Source organism: Vanrija pseudolonga, chromosome 2, assembly GCF_020906515.1.
Source record: "Vanrija pseudolonga chromosome 2, complete sequence".
In the NCBI taxonomy this organism is placed as follows: Eukaryota; Fungi; Basidiomycota; class Tremellomycetes; order Trichosporonales; family Trichosporonaceae; genus Vanrija; species Vanrija pseudolonga.
In genome coordinates, this window is record NC_085850.1 from 2596180 (window position 1) to 2615030 (window position 18851).

General features: G+C 60.3%; 3 protein-coding genes across 7 annotated transcripts; 2 read left to right on the forward strand and 1 right to left on the reverse strand.

Moving 5' to 3' along the window:
* Positions 1-354: 354 nt before the first annotated feature.
* On the forward strand, positions 355-3504 carry HI_0077_1 (the record flags this gene model as incomplete). Of its 5 annotated transcripts, XM_062769277.1 has the most annotated exons (12): positions 355-392; positions 446-744; positions 795-821; positions 872-892; positions 949-1083; positions 1138-2066; positions 2171-2343; positions 2390-2420; positions 2589-2777; positions 2970-3003; positions 3062-3170; positions 3368-3504. In XM_062769277.1, 7 exons carry the CDS (start codon positions 1991-1993, stop codon positions 3494-3496), a joined length of 741 nt encoding a protein of 246 aa, XP_062625264.1. The 5 variants fall into 5 exon arrangements, with proteins under 5 accessions (XP_062625264.1, XP_062625261.1, XP_062625263.1 ...); XM_062769278.1 differs by lacking the exons at positions 795-821; positions 872-892 and having other exon boundaries at positions 1138-1462; positions 2026-2066; XM_062769279.1 differs by lacking the exons at positions 795-821; positions 872-892 and having other exon boundaries at positions 2589-3003.
* A 3983-nt stretch (positions 3505-7487) lies between these two features.
* On the forward strand, positions 7488-12829 carry HSFB2A (Heat stress transcription factor B-2a; the record flags this gene model as incomplete). The annotated part of the gene is given in 7 exon segments (XM_062769282.1): positions 7488-9287; positions 10536-11425; positions 11489-11557; positions 11613-12256; positions 12296-12381; positions 12398-12421; positions 12473-12829. 6 exon segments carry the CDS (start codon positions 10698-10700, stop codon positions 12827-12829), a joined length of 1908 nt encoding a protein of 635 aa, XP_062625266.1. The 5' UTR covers positions 7488-9287; positions 10536-10697.
* Positions 12830-15191: 2362 nt separating this feature from the next.
* Positions 15192-16867, reverse strand: frc_0 (Formyl-CoA:oxalate CoA-transferase; the record flags this gene model as incomplete). Its single annotated transcript, XM_062769283.1, has 2 exons — positions 15192-16195; positions 16231-16867. The coding sequence occupies 2 exons, from the start codon at positions 16865-16867 to the stop codon at positions 15192-15194; spliced, it is 1641 nt and encodes a 546-aa protein (XP_062625267.1).
* Positions 16868-18851: the final 1984 nt, after the last annotated feature.

Here is an 18851-nt window from a genome sequence, read left to right on the forward strand (position 1 = left end):
TGAGCGGGAAGGAAGGGGGGGTGGTCGAGGGAAGGACCGCCTTCCCCGACCTTGAGCCTGCGGCATTCACCCACCCAGCCAAACCCAGCCGACAGCCGGCCGGCCTCGCCTTGGGCTGTCCGATGCAATGGTTCATCCCTTCGTGCCTAGGCCGATCCTGAATAGGAATACAGGTGCCAAATCCTAAAGCCTGGACCCTGGGGCCATTACAATCGCAAACAAATGCCATTACCAAATGGCACCTATGGACCCTTGAGTCTTGATGCATCCAAAATATATCCCCACACCGTCATCAACATTACTTTCAGGTCCTCAACTTTTTATCGTAGGACAGACACGACTCGTTTGGCCTTTCTTTCATTACATCACAACATGACCGGCAAGCATATAGAGTGAGTAAACGGCCCACCGGTCCTCCAGCGATTCAATGCACTCACCTGTTTAGGGTATGCTCACTTCAAGATACCTTCTCCCACACCCGCTACTTCCTCAATCTGAGGACAAAGTCCACGCCGGCCACCTACCGTCGGCTACTCCTCTTCCGTATCAACAAGCCGTCGGCAGCACCAGTCACCAACAGTCCAAGCCAGCATGACCAAGCCGAGTCGTCAAACAGTCCCAGCCCCGTCAGCGACTCTGCCCTGACAGAGTTTTATTGCATGGAGGAGACTTGCCCCCACCTCGGTGCTCCTTTGAGCCATGCGGAGCTGGAGATTGACGATATCGAGAACACGCGTACCATCGGTTAGTTGGGTTCGTCCCGTTTGATCATGACTTCTGACCGAATGCTCGAGTGTGCCCTTGGCATCATTATGACTTTGGTGAGCCCCCTGCGTAATCTACAAGCGCCTGGCTAACACTACCGCTGCAGACCTGCGAGGAGGAACGAGTGGTATGTTGGCGCCGAGGCCCCCTTTGGTCCCCATACTCCCAATTAACTCTTTGCAGCGACCGGTTTGAGCACTTGCACATATAATGTCAAAGTTGAGGGGACGGGTAGCGACGCGACTGTATGGGTCGAGAGTCCGCCAAACGAGGGCGACCATGCCTGGGAGGTTGTCGAATTCAGAGGAGTCAGTGAAGGTAAGTCGATGCAGAGGGACGTGAAGTGGGTTAGGATTTGACATCCCTTTGCAGAGTTTGCAGACCCGCCACCACTCTCGCTCCAATCTCTCGAGCTCCACGACCACGAGACCACGCACGCGCCATCACAAAAGCACGCCGAGCTGCCGGAGGAACTGCCGAAGACGCTCCTCGAGTTCGCCCACCTTATTCTCGCAACATCAGATCCCGTTGTCAAATGCTCACTGACACGAGAGGCGGTCGTCCGTATGCGCGCCGGCAAGTTGCGGTCCATCCGTCCCAGTTTGGCGGAGGTGAAGCGAGTCCGTGCGGATGTGGGACTCCTCGACGAACCTCCGCGAGAACAGGTCGCCGTTCCGCCAGGGCGTACGGGTAAGCGGTGAGTGTCATCCGTGACGTGGGAGGTGTGAGAAAATAATATTCGGCTGGGGGAGCTCATGGGGAGGAGGACGAGACAGGGGTGTCGAGCGCGAGCGCGAGAGGGCATCACGGGCCAGCTCCTTGCCCACTTTCACCTGGACACGGTGCGGAGACGCACATGGGCTCACCGTGATTTTTGTCAAGCCCAGGAGTGAAGCTTGGGCAGAGGCACGCTGGGCTCTCCGTTACTCGAGGCAGCCGTGAAAGTCGTCTCCGCACCACTTTGTGGACTCAAAGCGGCCCGCTAGCTTGGAGTCGCCAAGTCTGCTCGGATAATCACGACGGCGTCCATCTCACCTAAAAGTCGCTGTGGTTGCCGCTTGGTCCTGCCGCAGACGAGGTGGATTACACGAAGCCTGCTGTGGCCTGGATCCCTGTTTACCGCGGTTATCAGCTAGAGGCTATTGGTGTGGGCAGGAGATTTCTCTGATGCAGTCGTACTGCTAGCGTGTGTCCGTGACCATGCAGCGAACTACTGCTCGGGGTGATGTTCGGCTGGCAGCGAGCTGATGTCGATCACAGCGGCAAGGGAGGCTCAGAGAAATCAAGGATTTTGATGCTCCGTGAGTGATGTGTGGGGTGCAGTCGAGAAGTATGGCAGCTGACCATCCGCCTTCGACACCAAACGTGCCCACTCAAACGCCGGCCACACGCTCCACCCCACCAGACGCGCTTGCCAACATTGAGCAATATGCCATCGACCTCGCATGGGACATTATTGCCAGGTTCGCGGAATTCGAGGTGGACGGTGAACGGCTCCCAGTCGACTTCTTCCTCGACTGGGCGAAGGTCGCCGAAGATGAGGCGAAACACTACTCACTGCTGAGTAAAAGGCTCGTCGTGAGTGCTTGCTCGGAAATCGTAGAACGCCTGCTGACTGTGACAGGAAATGGGCTCCTATTTTGGTGCTCACACAGGTGAGTGGAAGAAGGAAATGCGCCCCGCACGAGTCGTTGCCAGAGCAATATCAACAAAAAAGGCAAGGGCTGACGGGCTCCCCCTCGCCGTCCCCGCCTCTGCGCCTAACCAACCTTTGCCCGCTGTGTGTTTTTTTTTTTACGGCGACCCAAACTACCTTTGTTCAGTGCATGCTGGATTGTGGGAGTCTGCCAGCGACACTGCAGAGTCTCTACTGTCTCGAATCGCCATCATCCACCTAGTGGCGGAAGCTCGGGGGGTGGATATGAACCCACTCACGATGGCCAAGTTGCGTGCTGCAGAGGATGCCGAATCGACCCGCATCTTGGAGATTATCCATGCTGACGAAATTACGCGTGAGTAACTTGGCCCATGTGACTTGTTCGGAAGCCAGTGTTCAAACACCGCCGAACAAAAGGCGACTGGCCAAAGTGGCGGTGGTATGTTGGCGTGCAACGACGCACTCTGGGTGGTTGGCGGTGGGATTGAAGCGGATCTTGGCGTCGACATGCGCAGCCAACGAGGAACGGGGTGCTGACTGCACCTAGATGTGACGACTGGGCACCGCTGGTTTTCTTGGATGTGAGTGTGAAGTGGCGAATTGGCACGGGCTTGGCGTGGCACTAACAAGGACACGCAGTTGCCATAAGCGAGGCTTGGATCCAGTGCAGCAGTTTCGTCTGGAAGTGTCCAACAACTTCCACGGGGATCTCAAGGGCCCCTTCAATGTGGAAGACAGAGCAAAGGCGGTGGGTCGATGGCTTGGTGGCTTGATTGTCTCTGCCTCTGTACTTGTCCTGGTGGTTGCCAGTGCCTGTCGGCTTGCCTATGTGTCACACGGTAGTGTGCCTCGGCGCAGATGCGGCCCCCTGCATTCTCGCCGCGAGGCGTCACATATCCACCACTCTCGGTTACAAGCCATTGCTAACCTAGACCGCCACTTCAGGGCCTGACGCCCGACTTTTATACCGACCTGCGTGGGCACCACCAGCGACGAGAGGACAGGCAAGCCGCTTATGCGCACGGAGGAGGAAAGAGCGGGGGTGACGAGCACTTGCACCCCCGACTCACATGAGAGGGAGGAGTGGGTTGTACACGTACCTTTTGGTATGCTATCTCGGGCATTTTTTATGCCAAGTAGCGCCGGCGGCCGCCACGAGTACTGCTGCGAGGGGAGAATAGGCGCCGCGGTCTTGGCTGTCCTTGTCGCCGCTAGGTGTTTCTGGAATTCTTCTGGTTAAGGCTGAACCTGTGCGTGTGCCACATGTTGCTGTGTGGTATGTAGGAAGGAATTGTTCCTGTGCAACGCCGAGCCAAGACTGCACAAGAGTGGAGAGGTGGTGGGGGCGGCCGGAGTAACCCCGCAGTGAAGAGCGCTGGAACGAGGCGCGAGGCGCGCGGAGGCGCGTTCCGGACGACGGGACGGACGAGTGAGCGTGCGAGTTAGCACATCTCGGCGTCCTAGGTTGTTGGCTCACGGAGTTCGGCACGCACGTGACGGCGGGAGCGGTTCCGCTGTTCCGCCCCTGCCCTCATCGGCCGGGTGCGGCCCGACCAAGCTTGATTGCTCCAGGGGGATCACCGAGCGAGTGATGGGTGGGGTGGGGGGATAATGAAAAGGCGGCCGAACGAGCCCTGTGGCTTTGTGCTGCTGCCTCCTGCTTTCGTCAGTGGTAGGGGCCAGGAGCAGGCGATAGGCGAGCAGCAGCAGCAGCAGCAGCAGCAGCAAGCAGCCCTCACGTGGAATACGGGCACAGAGAAGGGAGAGCGAGGGGGGCGCCATATGGACGCCACGTTAGCCGATGGCTTGGGCTTCAGGGCCTGGGTTGTAGCCACCCTTTGCAAGTGAGCGCCACATTCCTCGGAGGAGCGGCGAGCCGTCAGCACTGGTGACGCTTGCCTTGATCGACGACTGCTGGGTGGGGCGGGGCATGTACAGTCACTCTGTGTGTGCTGTGCCGTGCCGTGCTGGGCTGGGCTGTGCGTGCGTGCGCGCTCGTGCTCGCTCGTGCGTGGCGGGTTATAACGAATGCTGCACGGACGGCGGGTGCCGTTGCGCTGGCTGCCTGATATCGGCGCGCCTATGCATGGAGTGGTGCGTTCTACTTGGTCACTAGGCGCTGGATTGGATGCCGGCCAGATGCCAGGGAAACACAGTCACAGCGCACAACACAACAGACAGGCAGGGAGAGGAAAACTGGGGTCCCAGGCACCTTCTCAACCAGGGTACAAGTCGTCGACGTGACGCACCACTCGTCGTCGTCGAGTGGGCAAACGACGACTAATAGTCGCCGCTGCTGCAGGCTAACAAAGTTGCTAATTTGGCGCGTGTGTGATAGCTGCACGGCTTGACTCTGATGGGCCGGAATGCACTAGCTGCATAGCATACGCGGCGCCGAAGGTGGTTGGTGCATGGGACGACACTTCCGAGATTTACGCGAGATCCGCATCAACACAAGCGTCTTCTTGGTGGGGTGGGCAGCCGGCCCGTGGGCATCAGTCAGTGGGCATCATTGGGCCATTGGGCAGTGGGCAGGCGAGTGGGCATGCCTAGCTAAGTGAGCGGGCTAGCCAGCGCAAGCGCGTCGGCGGGAGCGCGCGCGCGCGGGGCGACCATCACTCAATCAGCAATCAGGAATCAGACAGACGCATCTTCCGCACAGACGAGACACGACAAGCGGGGGCGGCGCGCCGGCGCTTGGCGGGGCGGGGCGGGGCGGCGCGGCGCGGCGGGGTACCGGTAGCAACCCACAAACACCTGGAAACCTCCGAAAATGACGTGAAGGACGATCTTACGCCGGATTTCATCACGCGGCGTCCATAACAAGCTCTGCGGCGTCCACTTTCTGCAATCCCCAGCAAGCCCCGGCTCGCACGGGAAGTGCATGGAAGAACGTTGGGTCGGTGGCGGATGACATTCCCGCCGGGCAACGAACGTCGGAACCTCCGTTTATGGTTTGGCTTGGTTTGGTAAGTATTGACCTGACGTGACCGGGTGGTGTGGTGCAGTGCATATGTACCGCGGGCGACGAGTGGAGTGAGTGTGATCGTTGTTGTCATCAATGAATGTCCGTCGGCGTCGTCTGCTTGCGCGGTGCGCTTCGCACCTGTGCACCACCTGTGCACCTGCCCACCCACCCACCCATATACCCAATGCGATCGTGCTCGTAAAAGGACAGACCACGACGACGACGGTGCCTGCATCTTCGCAGAACAAGCCAGCCCTAGGCACACGACGACAGACACACACACAGCATCACACCAGCGCGAATAGCGTTTGTTTGCCCGGAGCCAAACCTCGCTCGGCCACTGCTGTTCTGGCGCCAGCGCCGCGGCGTTGCCCCCGCACTGGCTGGCTGGCTGGCGCCGCAGCCGTGCCGAGCGAGGGCGGCGGGGTGGCGGGCGGCGTAGGCTGTGGGCTGGCGGCTGGCCGCCCAACCGCGGGCTGGCTGCCCACGCCGCCAGCCCAGCCCACGCCGCTGACCCACTTCGCTCCCTCTCTCTCTTCTCCCTTGTGTCGGAATCGAGTCGGGCATCAATCAACAAATGAGTAACTCTGATTGATTGACATTGCCATTTGCCCCCCCCCCCACGTACGTCTCGGATACACTCAGGATGGATTCAGCATGTCGGCGCTTGTTGAACATTATTGATTGATTCGCGCGAGGCAAAGGGGCCCAGAGATGGCATGTTGAATCGTCAAAAGGCAATAATAACCATTGAGCGCCAACTTGCTGCTTGCTCTCCGTTTGCGCGCGCGGCGGCCGCGCCCGACGGTGGCCGTGCCGTGCGGTGCGGACCTGTGTTGTCCTGCACTGCTATCCTGTCCGTCGCTCGGCGCCGCACCGCGCCGAGCGCGCCGCCAACGCCGCCGCCGCCGTCGTGCTCGTCTCTTTCCGCCTGCCAAGATGTGTAAAGGTGGTGGATGCGCCTCTGTCCACGCCCCCCTGGCTACCGGCATTTGTCAGGCGCAATGGATGGAATGGACGGAATGGATCGCCAAGGAACGTTACCCTCTCCCCCGTTGTTGTCGACCTCGCTCTCTTCTCGCCTGCATGCCGGTGGGTTGTGCCGCCGCCGCCGAATGGGTGCACGCCCGCCGCGCGGCGCCTCAACACGGTCTGTATCGCGCCAGACCACCGGGTCGGCTCACCCCCCGTGGTCCCAAGGGTACGGATAGCGTGCGCAATGACTCAAGGTCGGGAGGTCGGAGCTTTCGATTCGTCCATTTTTTTTCTTCCGGTACGAACCGTGCCAGGGTCAAGGGCTCCCAAAGAGTTTTTCAGCCGGTACATTGACAGACTGGGTTACTGGGTTTCGCCACCTGGACACCTGGGGGTGCAAACAGAAATTGGCGGCGCACGCTGGCGCCTTCTTGCCTTGCCTCGCGTCCCCCCCCCCCTCACCTCGCCTCCTTCGTCGAGTGGGTCAGTCTGGCGTGCTGCGTTTGGCGCTCGTGGGGGCGGCGGCATGGCTCAACGCTGGCACTCGGGCTCGTTTGCTCGCTCGCCCGTTCGCTCCCCATGCCCGCTGCCCCCCTGCACTTACTTGCACTTGGGCTTGATGGAATGCTTGACGCGTGCGTTGCCTCTGGGGGGTGCTGGCGCTGCTTCTGGCGCTTGCTGGCCCATACCACCCACCACCCCACAGCCAACCCACCACGCCACGCCCAGCTCAGGGCGATCGTACTACCCCCTCCTAGAAAGGCCCAAAGACAGGACACACGGTCGAGTTTGTAACTGAGGCGCTTCGTTCCAGGGTTACGTCCGGGAAAGGCTTACTCGTCTGTCCCTGGTGGCCGGGGGTGGGGGTAGGGCTTGCAAACCAGAATCGCGAGGGGCGCGGGGAGGTAAAGTGAGAGCCCAGGAACGCCCAAGGTTGGGTTATTGGGTGCTGTGTGCGTCGTGGTGTTTTGTGTGCGACCGGAAGGCAGGAAGCTGCGCGCGCGCTGCTTTCTGTAGTCCGCCATGGTACGCCCCGCCGTTACCTGGCCTTGCTGTCTGTGGTCGTCGCCAGAGTCGTAGTCCATATCTCTAGATGCACCGCGTCGGTGAACAAAGACGAGTTTTACACACTATCATCGCGCCCTCCGCGACCTCCTTTCCACCGACGCTGGCTAGAGTAATCCCCTCCTGGCCCATAGCCCGTTTCAGACCCAGCCTCAAACAGCACGGGCGGCGACCGATCCCTCGCACTTGACAACAACACCTGCTGCCTCCCCCCCTCGGCCTCCCTCCTCGTCGCTGTCTTCGACCCTGTCTCCCTATCCAGCCATCAAAATTAAATCGGGGAAGCTCCATTCCTCTCTATACGCACAGTGGACACGCTTCTACTAGAGCAGCAAGCACACGCCGCCGCCATTGCGCACGAGCCAGCATCGCGCGCTCAGCTTTGCTCAGTGTCTCTCACGCGTTCTCGTTCGCTCTCTCGTTGGCCGGCTCGCTCCCTCGCCCGCCAGACCGCCTCTCAGACATCAGCCGGCCCCAGCAGCCGCATCAAGTACCGTCCGGCCGACTTCTGCCTCGGCTATTGCCTGTTGGCGCGCGCGCTTGGGTCTCGCAACGCACGCTCTCGTTCCTTCATAAGTTTCAGACGCATCTGAAGCGAGGTTGCCGACATTCGATCCAGCGCCCAGCGGATCGACAATCACCTCGTGCCGCCCACCCCGCAATCTTGTCGCCGAACCGGACAGCCGTTTGTCCAAGAGGCGCCGAGTGAGTCGCGTCCTCAAGCTTCCCAAACTCGACCACCACCACTACCTGTGCTGCAACTTCTCTTGCTTCTACTTTGAACCCTGCTACGTGAACCGTGAGCACTAAGGGTTCCATCCCCTCCGCCAAAGCGCTTCCATCCCTCCCACACATTCCCGCGATCCATCGAACCCCGGAGGCTCCCTTCCCTCTACCCCGTTTGCTCGATCCTCACGCAACAAGAACTCGGATCTCTCGCAGCACGACTGTTGCTGTGCTATCCCAGTGGTTTGTCCATTCTGTTCCTTCCCGCCAGAGATTCCTTGGAGCGCTAGAGATCGAATATCGCCAGGACAATTCAACAAGCAATCAACAATTCCGAGCCACGCGACTAGTCACCCCTATCACCCAATCGAGCTTCCCGGGCCACTATTCCAGCAACTCGCCCTCCCCTTTGTATAAGCACCCATTCGCCGCCCTCGCTGCCGCTGCCCCTAGTGCTCCGGCCCCTCGTTTCGTGTTCCCGCGCTCTTCTGTACAACGCCCAGTGGTGTGTGTTGGTGTGTGTGCGAGCGCGTACGCGTGTGTGCAGCAAAGTACACTGTCCGTTGCTATCGGGTTTGTTCATCTGCCTAGCCGAACCTTGGTTCTTCCGACAGCTCTCTGTGGCTGCCCCTCCTCCAGTTGTAGACAAACGACACTTTGTCAAGGTGACAGACAATCACACTGTCCTTGCCGAGCCGAGTGACGCACTGGCCACCCCACCCCGCCCTCCGCTCCCTCCCTGCCCCTTCTAAAACCCCCCTTCGACCCGCGCGTCAAGTCTGGGTTGCGCAGCTCTCGGCTCTGTGGTCGTCTGGTCTCTCCGGTCGTCGCCCAACTTTGATTTCCCCTTGGAACGTTAGCGCAGCTCAGGGCACAAACTCATCGAGGTACGGCACGACACACTCCTCAACCTCCGCCTCCCCTACCTGACACAAACGTCGACCACGATCTCAAGGTCCCACACCGACATTTGGCAACCCATTTTGCCTTTTGGCACGCAACGACGAGGGTCCCCTTGCCGCCCTAGACCAACAAACCGACGTTTCAACCCCACTCCGACTCTTTAGCAACGATTGTCCTGTTGGTTACATTCATCCCTTTTTGACGACGACGACAACACCAGACAAACTAGTAAGTAGCGCGGGCTCCACTATCGGGGAACAGGTTAGTAGTGGCTTTGGGCGTTTGTTGGAATGAGCAGTGGCCCGCCCGCCCGGGCAGGCAAAGGCTTGTGACACCGACGTCACATGGGAGTTTTCTGTCAATGCGTCGTCGTCGCCGTGGTCGTCGCCGTTGCCGGCAACACACTGCACCGGGGGGGGGGGGGGGGTCAAGGGGGTGCGTGCATGCGTGCATTCATGCTTGGGCCCCATTGCGAAACGTGTCAACACCGTGTGCACTTGTGCAAAGGTGTGTTGCAACAAGAAACGCGCGCGCGCGCAGTGGCCACTTTGTGCATCACCAACAGGAAAGCCGTATCACGCGCACGTCCCCCGGGAAGGCAGAATGACGCGAGGGCGCAAAGCTCGGGCGCGCGACAAGCTTGACTTGGGCAGGGCAACGCACACTGCGGCGGCAACGAGAGGGAGGGAGCCACGACGGAGGAGGGCAGCGGCGGCGGCGGAGAGGAGATCGATGGACGTCGACGAGACGAGAAGAAGGAGGGAGGCAAGGGGGGACGGGCAAACGAGGCAGAAGCCTGTGCACCACACGGGGCGGGGCGTTGGTAGCGATGCCATCCAGGCTTCGCGCCGAGCAACGGCGCCCAGACGACACCCACACACACTGCCAATCTTGGTCGTCCTTTGAGCACCTTGCTTGCTTCTGCCCCTCTCCCCTTCCCTTTCCCTTTAGCCTCAAACACACACACACGCACACACCTTTGAGATTGTCAATCCGGCATGCCCTCCCTCTCCTCCTCCCCCGTCGCCTCCTTCCGTTGCCCCCACCACACCATCTTTAATCTCCCTATCCTCGTCCTTGTCATTCATCTCCCTCTCCTCTTCCTATCGCCCCGCCCCGCCCCGCCCCTCCCCGCCAGCCCACTGTGGGTTGACGACCACGGCCTGTTGTTGTTCGACAGCCAGTGGGGAGCCACCAACCCCAGCCGACCTTTATTCCAACCGTCATGCTTCCTTGAGAAACATGTTCCTGATACATCACTGCACCCTTCCTTCTTCTTTGTGCTAGCCCATCCCCCCTTCTTCCACCATTCGTCCACAGCATCTACCCATCGCGCTCTCTCTCATACCCTCTCCGTCTTTCCCCTCACCATCCAAGCACACCGCGCCTCGTCTGCTCCCAAGCCCCGTCATTGGTCCCTGCACCATCTCTCCGACTATCAAACAGGGCACGCGCGCTAACGCTCTTGTGCCACAGCATTGTCTCACCATCCACCGAAGAGTACATCACTCTAGCTGTAGTCATCGGTGCTAATTGGATCGGCTGCTTCATCTCGGGACATTCGTCAAGCTGTTCGCCATCACCCGACACTCAACTCATGCTCTGCACCTCCCCAAGACCATAGACGTTTCAGACTCCATGTCCCGGAGAGGATCGACGCCAGAGCCTCGCTCCATCAAGCGACGGCACTCTCTGGACGAAGCCGATGAATCGCCAGAGAAGCGGTCCCGTGGAGCTGCCGAGGATGACAAGTCGCCAAGGAGCAACACCAGCTCGCTAAGTGAGGGCAGCATGGCCGCTGGCCCATCTCTCAACGTCCCAGCTGCATCGCCACACCACTCGTACCCAGCAGCCGATGGTCCAAGCGAGCCTCGCCGCTCCGGGAATGCAACACCCCCATCGGCAGAATCGTCGCCGGTGTCTTCTGACGGAGACGAAGGCGACGCTGGTGATCATAGTCGGTCCCGGCTGTCGGCGAGTGCACCAACCTCGCTCCGGCGGCCGGCGTCCTCATCGGGGGTCGTTGGTCGGCCGTCCTGGCAGACTATGCCCCGCACGCATCGCCCAGAGTCCGAGGCACCAGAAAGCAGATCCTGGGACCGCAGGGGGAGCAATGACCCCCGAGACGCTCAAGATCACCACGAGCCTCTTATGACACCGCGCCATGTGTCGTTGACTTTGACGCCTCCAACGAATTTCATCTCTTCTGGCAGCACAATGACTCACCCGCCGACCAAGACACAAGCGGCCTTCGTTGGCAAGCTCTACTCCATGCTGGAAGATGAGAAGATTGCAAAGTCGAGGCTTCTCTTCTGGTCGGAAGATGGCACGTCGTTTGTTTGTCCGAATCCTACGGAGTTTTCAAAGTAGGTGGTGCCACAGTGCACTGTGAACTCGGTCTCGAAGGCAAAGCTGACATGGGACCACAGAGATGTCTTGCCAAACTACTTCAAGCACAACAATTGGCAGTCGTTTGTTCGCCAGTTAAACATGTACTCGTGAGTGCTGACAAGCGGCGACTGGGGTGATGAGTGCGGCTAACATCTTGGTCAGCTTCAACAAGGTGTCAGACTTGTACTCGACAGCAAACAGTGATCCACAAGCGTGGGAGTTCCGACACCCACTTTTCCGACGAGGAGAACCAAACTTGCTAGCAAGAATCAAACGCAAGTCGACTCGCCCATCAAACACTGAAGGCAACAATGCTCCTGTTACTTCACCCAACGACGATGAAGTCCGCGCCGCTGGGGGGTGGGCACGAGAGGGCCCTCATACTGGACCGAGCACGACTCTCCAAGTTCGCTTCGGCACCCCTCCACGAGACTATCAGACAGCCCGTCAATACCCTGCATACACTCACCCTCCTCCGGCTCCGACGCCGTACGAACCACCCTCATCATCTCGTGTCCACTTTGGTGGCGGAGGTGCTCCTCCAAGCTCATCTACGGCCCCAGCCTCATATCCTCGAGATGTGCGAGAAGCTGCTCCCTCTGTCGAGCCGACGTACTTTGCTCCAAGCCAGCCTTCTCGTCAACCTTCGGTCGAGTCTTTGTCCCGCCAAGTGGCCGCTTTGCAAGAGACGGTCAGCCGGTTGCATAATTCACTCCGCGATGAGCGACTTCAGAACTCGAGAACCTCTATCGAGTTCACCAATCATCTACTTCACATGGCCGAGTTGTTTGCTGAGAGCGGAAGAGGTAAGGAATTGTCGAGACGAATCTCGACTAACAGAGCAGACACTCGGGGTTTCCAAGAAGTTATTCACAAGCAGGCTACATTGTTCCGCCATCGATATGACCAGCTAAGGGCGGCTGAGCTGTCTGTTAGCACAATACCAGAAGAAGGTCGGCCACTCTCTGGCTGTAAGTTGCTTCCTGGTCGATGGCCTAGGTCGGTTCTGACTCCCGCCTCAGATGGCACCCCCTCACTCGCACGGTCTATACATGAAGACCGCCGACTCGCCGCATCTGCCCACCCTTCTCCACCCGTTACAACGCGCCCTGATACCGCACGACCCGCCACGTCAGATGCAGGCCCGTACTACCCATCGTTGGAACGTCAGTACCCGCCTCAACCCCTGCGAGGAGCGCCGCCACAACCACAGTACCATCGCGGCGGCCCTCCGAGGCTCGATCAGAGAGAAGTGCCTCGTGACTACAACCCTGGACGGCCAGGCCCGTCGTCTAGGCGAGACACCGACGGGCTGCCGCACGAAGAAGCGCGGGCACAGGTTGACCACGACCCACCCAAGACGTCGCTGCGCAACTTGATCCACTAGGTCGGTTGTTATGGTCGTCTCGTTTGTTTTGGGGTTCTGTCATTTGTGACGCTCCACTACGCTTCCGGCTGCCTCGATTTCAACCTACATCCCATCACCTCGGACTCTCATTACCAATAATTTGCTCTGGCTTGACAGCCTCTGCAGCCTCACCCTCATCATTGTCGTAGCATACCCCTGCCAGGTTGTGTCTCATTGTTCTCTTCTGGCAGGATCATTGCAGGTATACCCGCGCATAAGCCCACTAGTCTATCCTTTCCTTATCGGCATTTGGTACAAAAGCAATAAATGTACCTACCTACCCTCATCCGCACGACGGCGACAGAGCAGTGGAAGTGGTGTTTCGCGGCAGTCTCCTAGGCACGTCACTAACGTGGATTGTGGCAGGGGTCGGTGGCGGCGGCGGGGCGGGGCGGGGCGGCCCAGAGCGGCAGGAAGGCCAGCCCGTGTGCGGCACCTTTGGACGCGGGCGGGGCGGATCGGGCTGGCTGGGTCGATGCATGCTAGTGGGTATGGTAGATGGGTAGCATCCAAGGGGAGCCAGCCGGTCGGGGCTGGGCTGAGCGCTGGGCGTGGTCAAGGAACGCGGTGATACCCCAAACTTGTGTTGCCAAGGTGGGCAGGGCAGCGTGCGCACGCGCAGCAAAGTGCAGCGCAGCGGAGCGCAGCGAGCGAGTGATCAGATGCCGCCCGCCCAGGACCAGACGGCACGGTTGTTTGAACTGAACCGATGGGTATTGATTGGATTGGGTATTCGGATTGTTGCCGGGAACCTGGCGTGGAACCTGGCGTGCAGAGGGGGAGGAGCTTCTACAGGCCGGACAGACGTCCTGACAAGGTCCCGGTGTGCATTCCAGTCGCCCCGTCGCTCGCTCCCTGGGTGATGGTGCCGCGCGGGGCAGGTGCGGGCCATCCGTCGCTCTTGCGGCGGCCCCCTGCCGTGGCGGCTGTCGTCGTCGTCGCCGTCGTAATGGCCGAGCTAGTGGTGACAGGTCTCCCCTGGTCCAGGCACCGTAACAGATTGCTAGAGATCCTACCTTTTTTTTTTCTTTTTTTTTTTTTTTTTCTGGTCTGGGTTCCCAAGTGGACAAAGTGGCGGTTCCTGGGGAATCGAATCGAATCGACGGCGGCGGCAGGATGCGGCAGAAGCCAGCGAAGGGTACGTACACTTGGAGGGAGCACACCAGGGCGCCACAACACTACTACTGCATATGTGTTGGTGGTTGACGAGGACGAGAGCAATCACATCACACCCCCTTGTCAGCCCTCCCCTTACGTATGGATTTCCCGTCTCATATCGAGACACTTCTCCTGGCGTTTGATCCAGACCGACCCGACACGACGACCAGCATGCAATGCATGCATGCAGCACCAACCGCGCCTACATGTAGTAACAGCACCCCTCACCTGCCGTCATGGTGATTGTGTGACGAATCATTGGATGTGCAGGCACTTCGGTGCCTGTTTCGTGACCCCTGGGTTCAAGGGGAAGGGTATACAGGCAGAAGGAAGCACCAGCACGACAAGCAACATACACACACGGTAGAAAGTATGCAAGCGACCGCTGGCTTGCTTGCTTGCTGCCCGCTTCGGTCTCGGTGGGTGCTGGAAAAAGCAGCAGCATGCGACCCACACGCTTGATTCTAGAGAGCGAGCGAGCCGGTGGCGTGGCGTGGTGCGTGGTGCCACGCTACGCTACCAGCCAGCCCAGTCCAGTCCTCGTCGCCCCTGTGCCGGCACGGCGGCGATCGCACCTGCCCGACTTCCGTCGGCGCCGGTAAATGGGGTCTGGTCTGTGGAGCAGCGTGGCGCTGTCCTGCCTGTCACGCTTGCTTGCTCGCTCCCCCGCATGCCATGCCATGCCATGCCATGCTGCACATGTGCATGCGTGCTTGCTTGCTTGCTTCCTTACACGCCGCACTCGCCGCACGTAACCGCATCCCATTCCAACCCACCCAACGCAACACACGTACGCACGCACCCCACCCCCTGCTGTTGCAGGCCGCAAGTGGCAGGTTGGTGCAATTGGTGGCGGCCATCATCATCAGCTGGACTGCTGCTGCTCGACTGGATTATCCGAAATGCAGTAGCAGCAGCGTGGAATCACGCGCCAGCGCGCCAGCCTGCCTGTCTCGGGCTTTCTTATCCCCCCCCCCCGGAGCCGCGGCAGTGGCCATTGTGATGGGCGGAATGTTCTGTCGGATCGCCTGGCGCGGTGACTCGCATTCTTGTCTCACTTTAGCTTGCCACCGTGGTGGGAAGCGTGCATCGGGTTCCAGACATGGTCTACAAGCTAAAGTACTGGGTCGGACGACAGCCGCGGAGTTAGCGACCGAGCGAGCGGCGTCGCTCGCTCATGTGCTGCTCGCCGGCCACGCTGCCGCATCGTCGCCGTTCTGGCTCGGGCCCTTGGACACGAGGACGGGGAGATGCTCAAACTTGACGACGGGCCGGAGGATGCGCACCTTCCCTTCCGGGCCGTAGGTCGGCGCAGGGAGCACCTGCCAGAAGTCGTCTCGCGTGAAGAGGGACGGGCGCTGCGCGCGCAGCGACGGCCCTACCCCGCCAAGCATCATTACCACGTCCCAGTTGTGCCGGACGGGCGCGGACGGGCGGATACGCTCCCACACCGCGTCGTCGTACAGCCCGAGAGAGAGCTCCCACAGGTTGTAGTAGCACAGGCTCACGTCGAGATCAAACACGCCCCCGGAGCGTGCACGCTCGTACAGCGCCTGCATGGTCCCCACCAAGCCCGCCACGCCGCTCCCATAGTCGGCTGAGGGGAAGATGGGCTGGATCGCCTCGCCGGGATGGCCGAGCTTGTCGGCGTACCGCGCCGAGACGCCAGATACCGCGTCGGCAATCTGTTGCCAGCCGGCGCGGCCGGCCCAAGGCCCGCGCCACCCGTAGCAGTTCTCGCGGACGTACACCAGCGAAGGGTTGAGTTTGCGCACTGCATCCCGCCCGAATCCCCGCCGCTCGAGCGCGCCAGGCCGATACCCGTCAATCAGGACATCGGCGTCGCGCACAAGGCTGGCGAGGGTCTCCCGCCCTTCGGCGGCATCGAGGTCGATGTACGCCGAGTACTTGCCTGCGTGCAGGTCTGGCACGATGCCCTGCAGGTCGGGCAGGTTGGGAGACGTGACCCGGAGCACCGTGGCACCGTGATCTGCGAGCCCGCGGCCGATGGCAGGTCCAGCAATGACCCTCGTTAGGTCGAGGACCTTGATACCTGTCAGGGCTTGGGGTTTGGTGTTGGGTGCTATCGCCGGCCAGGATACCTTCGGCCCCGGTGCCGAGGTGAGCTCATACACTGGCGCGTCGGCGATTGCCTTTCCTTGCTCCGATGCGAGGAACTCTGGCGTCAGCTCGTTTTTCCCTAGAGTGACTAACCGTCAACCGAAAGGCAGATGGCGCCGGGAAGTCCAGCTGCCTGGATCTTCTCGTCGAGCTCGGCAGCAGTGAACTTGCCCACGGCTTCGCCATACGCCTGGAGGATATCCTTCGTCTCGACGAGATCAGTGCGGTCCGGGTCCATCCCGAGGATCCGCATCGTCGCACGCGCGTCCAGGCTGCCATGGGTGTAGTAGTACCTGCCGTCCTTGGTGCGGTAACAGTTTGTCGCGAGCTGGCGGTAACGGTTCTTGAAGCTGTGGTGGATATCGGTATCTTTGACTGGTCTACCGCCGTGCGTGAGGCTCGGATCGTTGGGCACCTTGCCATTGATGCGGGCGAGGAACGTCGAGAACATGAACAGGGCCGACTGCTCGACGTCGATCGCCGCCTTGCCGGGGGAGAGACCGCGCTGCTCGGCTATGGCGCCTGCGAACGCCGCCTCGACGCCCTTGAGCCCAGCGAGCGCTTCGGCAATGCGAAAGGGAACAGGGAGGAAGGGATCGGGGTTACCCACGAACGTGACGTCGCGTTGGGCGCGCGCCGCGATCTCGTCCGGGATGTGCAGGCGTGGGTCGGAGAGCAGACCTTCCATGACTCCCCGGGCACCGGCGACGACACTGTTCGGTGAGGTCATGGTTGCTAGTGATCGTGAGAGCGAGTGTAGAGGTCTCAATGCGCGTGTCATTTGCGTCTGTGGTCGTTGTTATTGTGGTCGAGCGTCGCGAGATTATATCGACGGGCCAAGCCTCGGCGATCATGACATCACGGCTCGGCCCGGTCGCCGGGTGCAAGCCCGAGTGTCCGACCGCCGAGGGGGCGCCGAGGTGTCGACTGTAGGCGTGCACTGAGGCGCCTTGTTAATGTCAACCATGCGAGGGAGTAGTCAGTAAACAACAACACTCTGTCAGTTTGTCGGCCAATGCGACAATGTTATTGTGCATAGCCAGATGCAGGTCGTTGTTCCTCGTGAGGCCCGTGAAAACCGGGGCTCTTTTGGCCACCGGCGTTCTTGCGGGTTCTCTTCGTAAGATATTTCGCTCCTCGCGTAATTATTCAGTGCGCGCTCCTGCGTGCACGCACTCAGACTACCCCACCTTGGCCGTTGGAGCTTGAAAAAACAAAACCCAGATCAAAACACAGGTACCAGGAGGAGAAACACGCTCGCTCCCCCTCGCTGTGCGGCGTCGCAGATTGAGTTCCTAGTTCCTGGGCCCTCAGGCCATGACGAGAGCGGCAGGTGGTGACGCAGTGATCTGGAAGCACAAGGGGGGTGGGAACGCACCTGTACCGCACCACGGTCGCGCCGTAGCACTGTGACGACGGCCGCAGAAGGGAACACCCCGAACGAACGCTCTCTCGTTCGGGCGCGCGCTCACCACGCCATAATCCCACTGTTAAGGTTGCGTTTAAAACGCACATGCGACTCCAATTGAGGGCGTGGAGCTTGGGGCTTGGGGTGGTGATGAACGGGCGGGCGAGACGAGACACTGCAGCGCCAGCACACTCACTCGATCACCGGCGGCGGCAGTGGCGATGGGCAGCGTCTGTGCTGCTGCTGCTGCTGCTCGACGACGGCGATCGGTCAGTTTGCGACGTCGTCGACGACAGTGGCACCAATCGGTGCCCGCTGGTGCCTGTCACAGTGCAGCTACGTCGACAACGGTGGCCACCTGTTCCTGTCTGCAACGGGCGCGACTGTGGCACCTCGGACCTGTGCTCGTATTCGGCAGCTGGTGGCGGCGAGGGGAGTGGGCGGCTTGACTACTGTTTGAGGTTGCATTCTTTCCTATGGAGTGGGTTGCGAGTGGCGTCTGGACGACTGTGACTGGGAGGGGGGGCCTGGGAACTCGGGGCAGCGGCACCGAAACAAGAACGAAGGGTTGTGTCGAGCAAGAACAACAATTGTCATTGACTCGCGATGAGTGGGCGTTGGTCACCTCTCGTCACTTCTACACGGACGTGCGGGCTTGCCTCTCCACATGGTAACACACGCACACGGCTGTGGTTACTCCACATGTCACCCACGGCAGAGGGACAACAGCGGCTCCTGGGCCCGTGGTGGTGAGAATTGATGTGTTGCCTCCGCACGTCGCACTTAGCCCAGTCGAGTCCGCGCTCGCCCACCCGCACTGAACACAAGCAAGTACAAGAACGACATTTAGCCCCAGCCAGCCAGCCGCGGCTGATGACTGCGGGCACCAGCCCACCTGGTGCACGAAGTTTGCATGTCCGCCCGAGACAACCTAGTTTGTCGCTCCAAGAAGGCCGCCAGATCAGATCCGGCACTGGCACAGGGGCAATAACCTCGGTGTGCGTGGCGCGGCGCCGGCAGAATAGTCGAGAAGAAGCCGCAAAGGAGCCGGATATCCTCGTCGCGCGCGTCGAGAACAGACGGAGACGGCAGTGGGCTGAGCCATACGGCACCCATTTCCCGCCGCAGCACCACGCACACATCTCCAACCGAACACGCCTTATTAAATGCCGGCTAGTGCGCGACTAACCTGGTACTAACTTGCACGCCTGATGTGATCTGCGGTGTGGAAGTAGTTAATGGCGCAGACTGCCGCCATCGATGCCTGGGAAACACCGGCCTAGAGATCTGTCGGGCAAACCAGAGT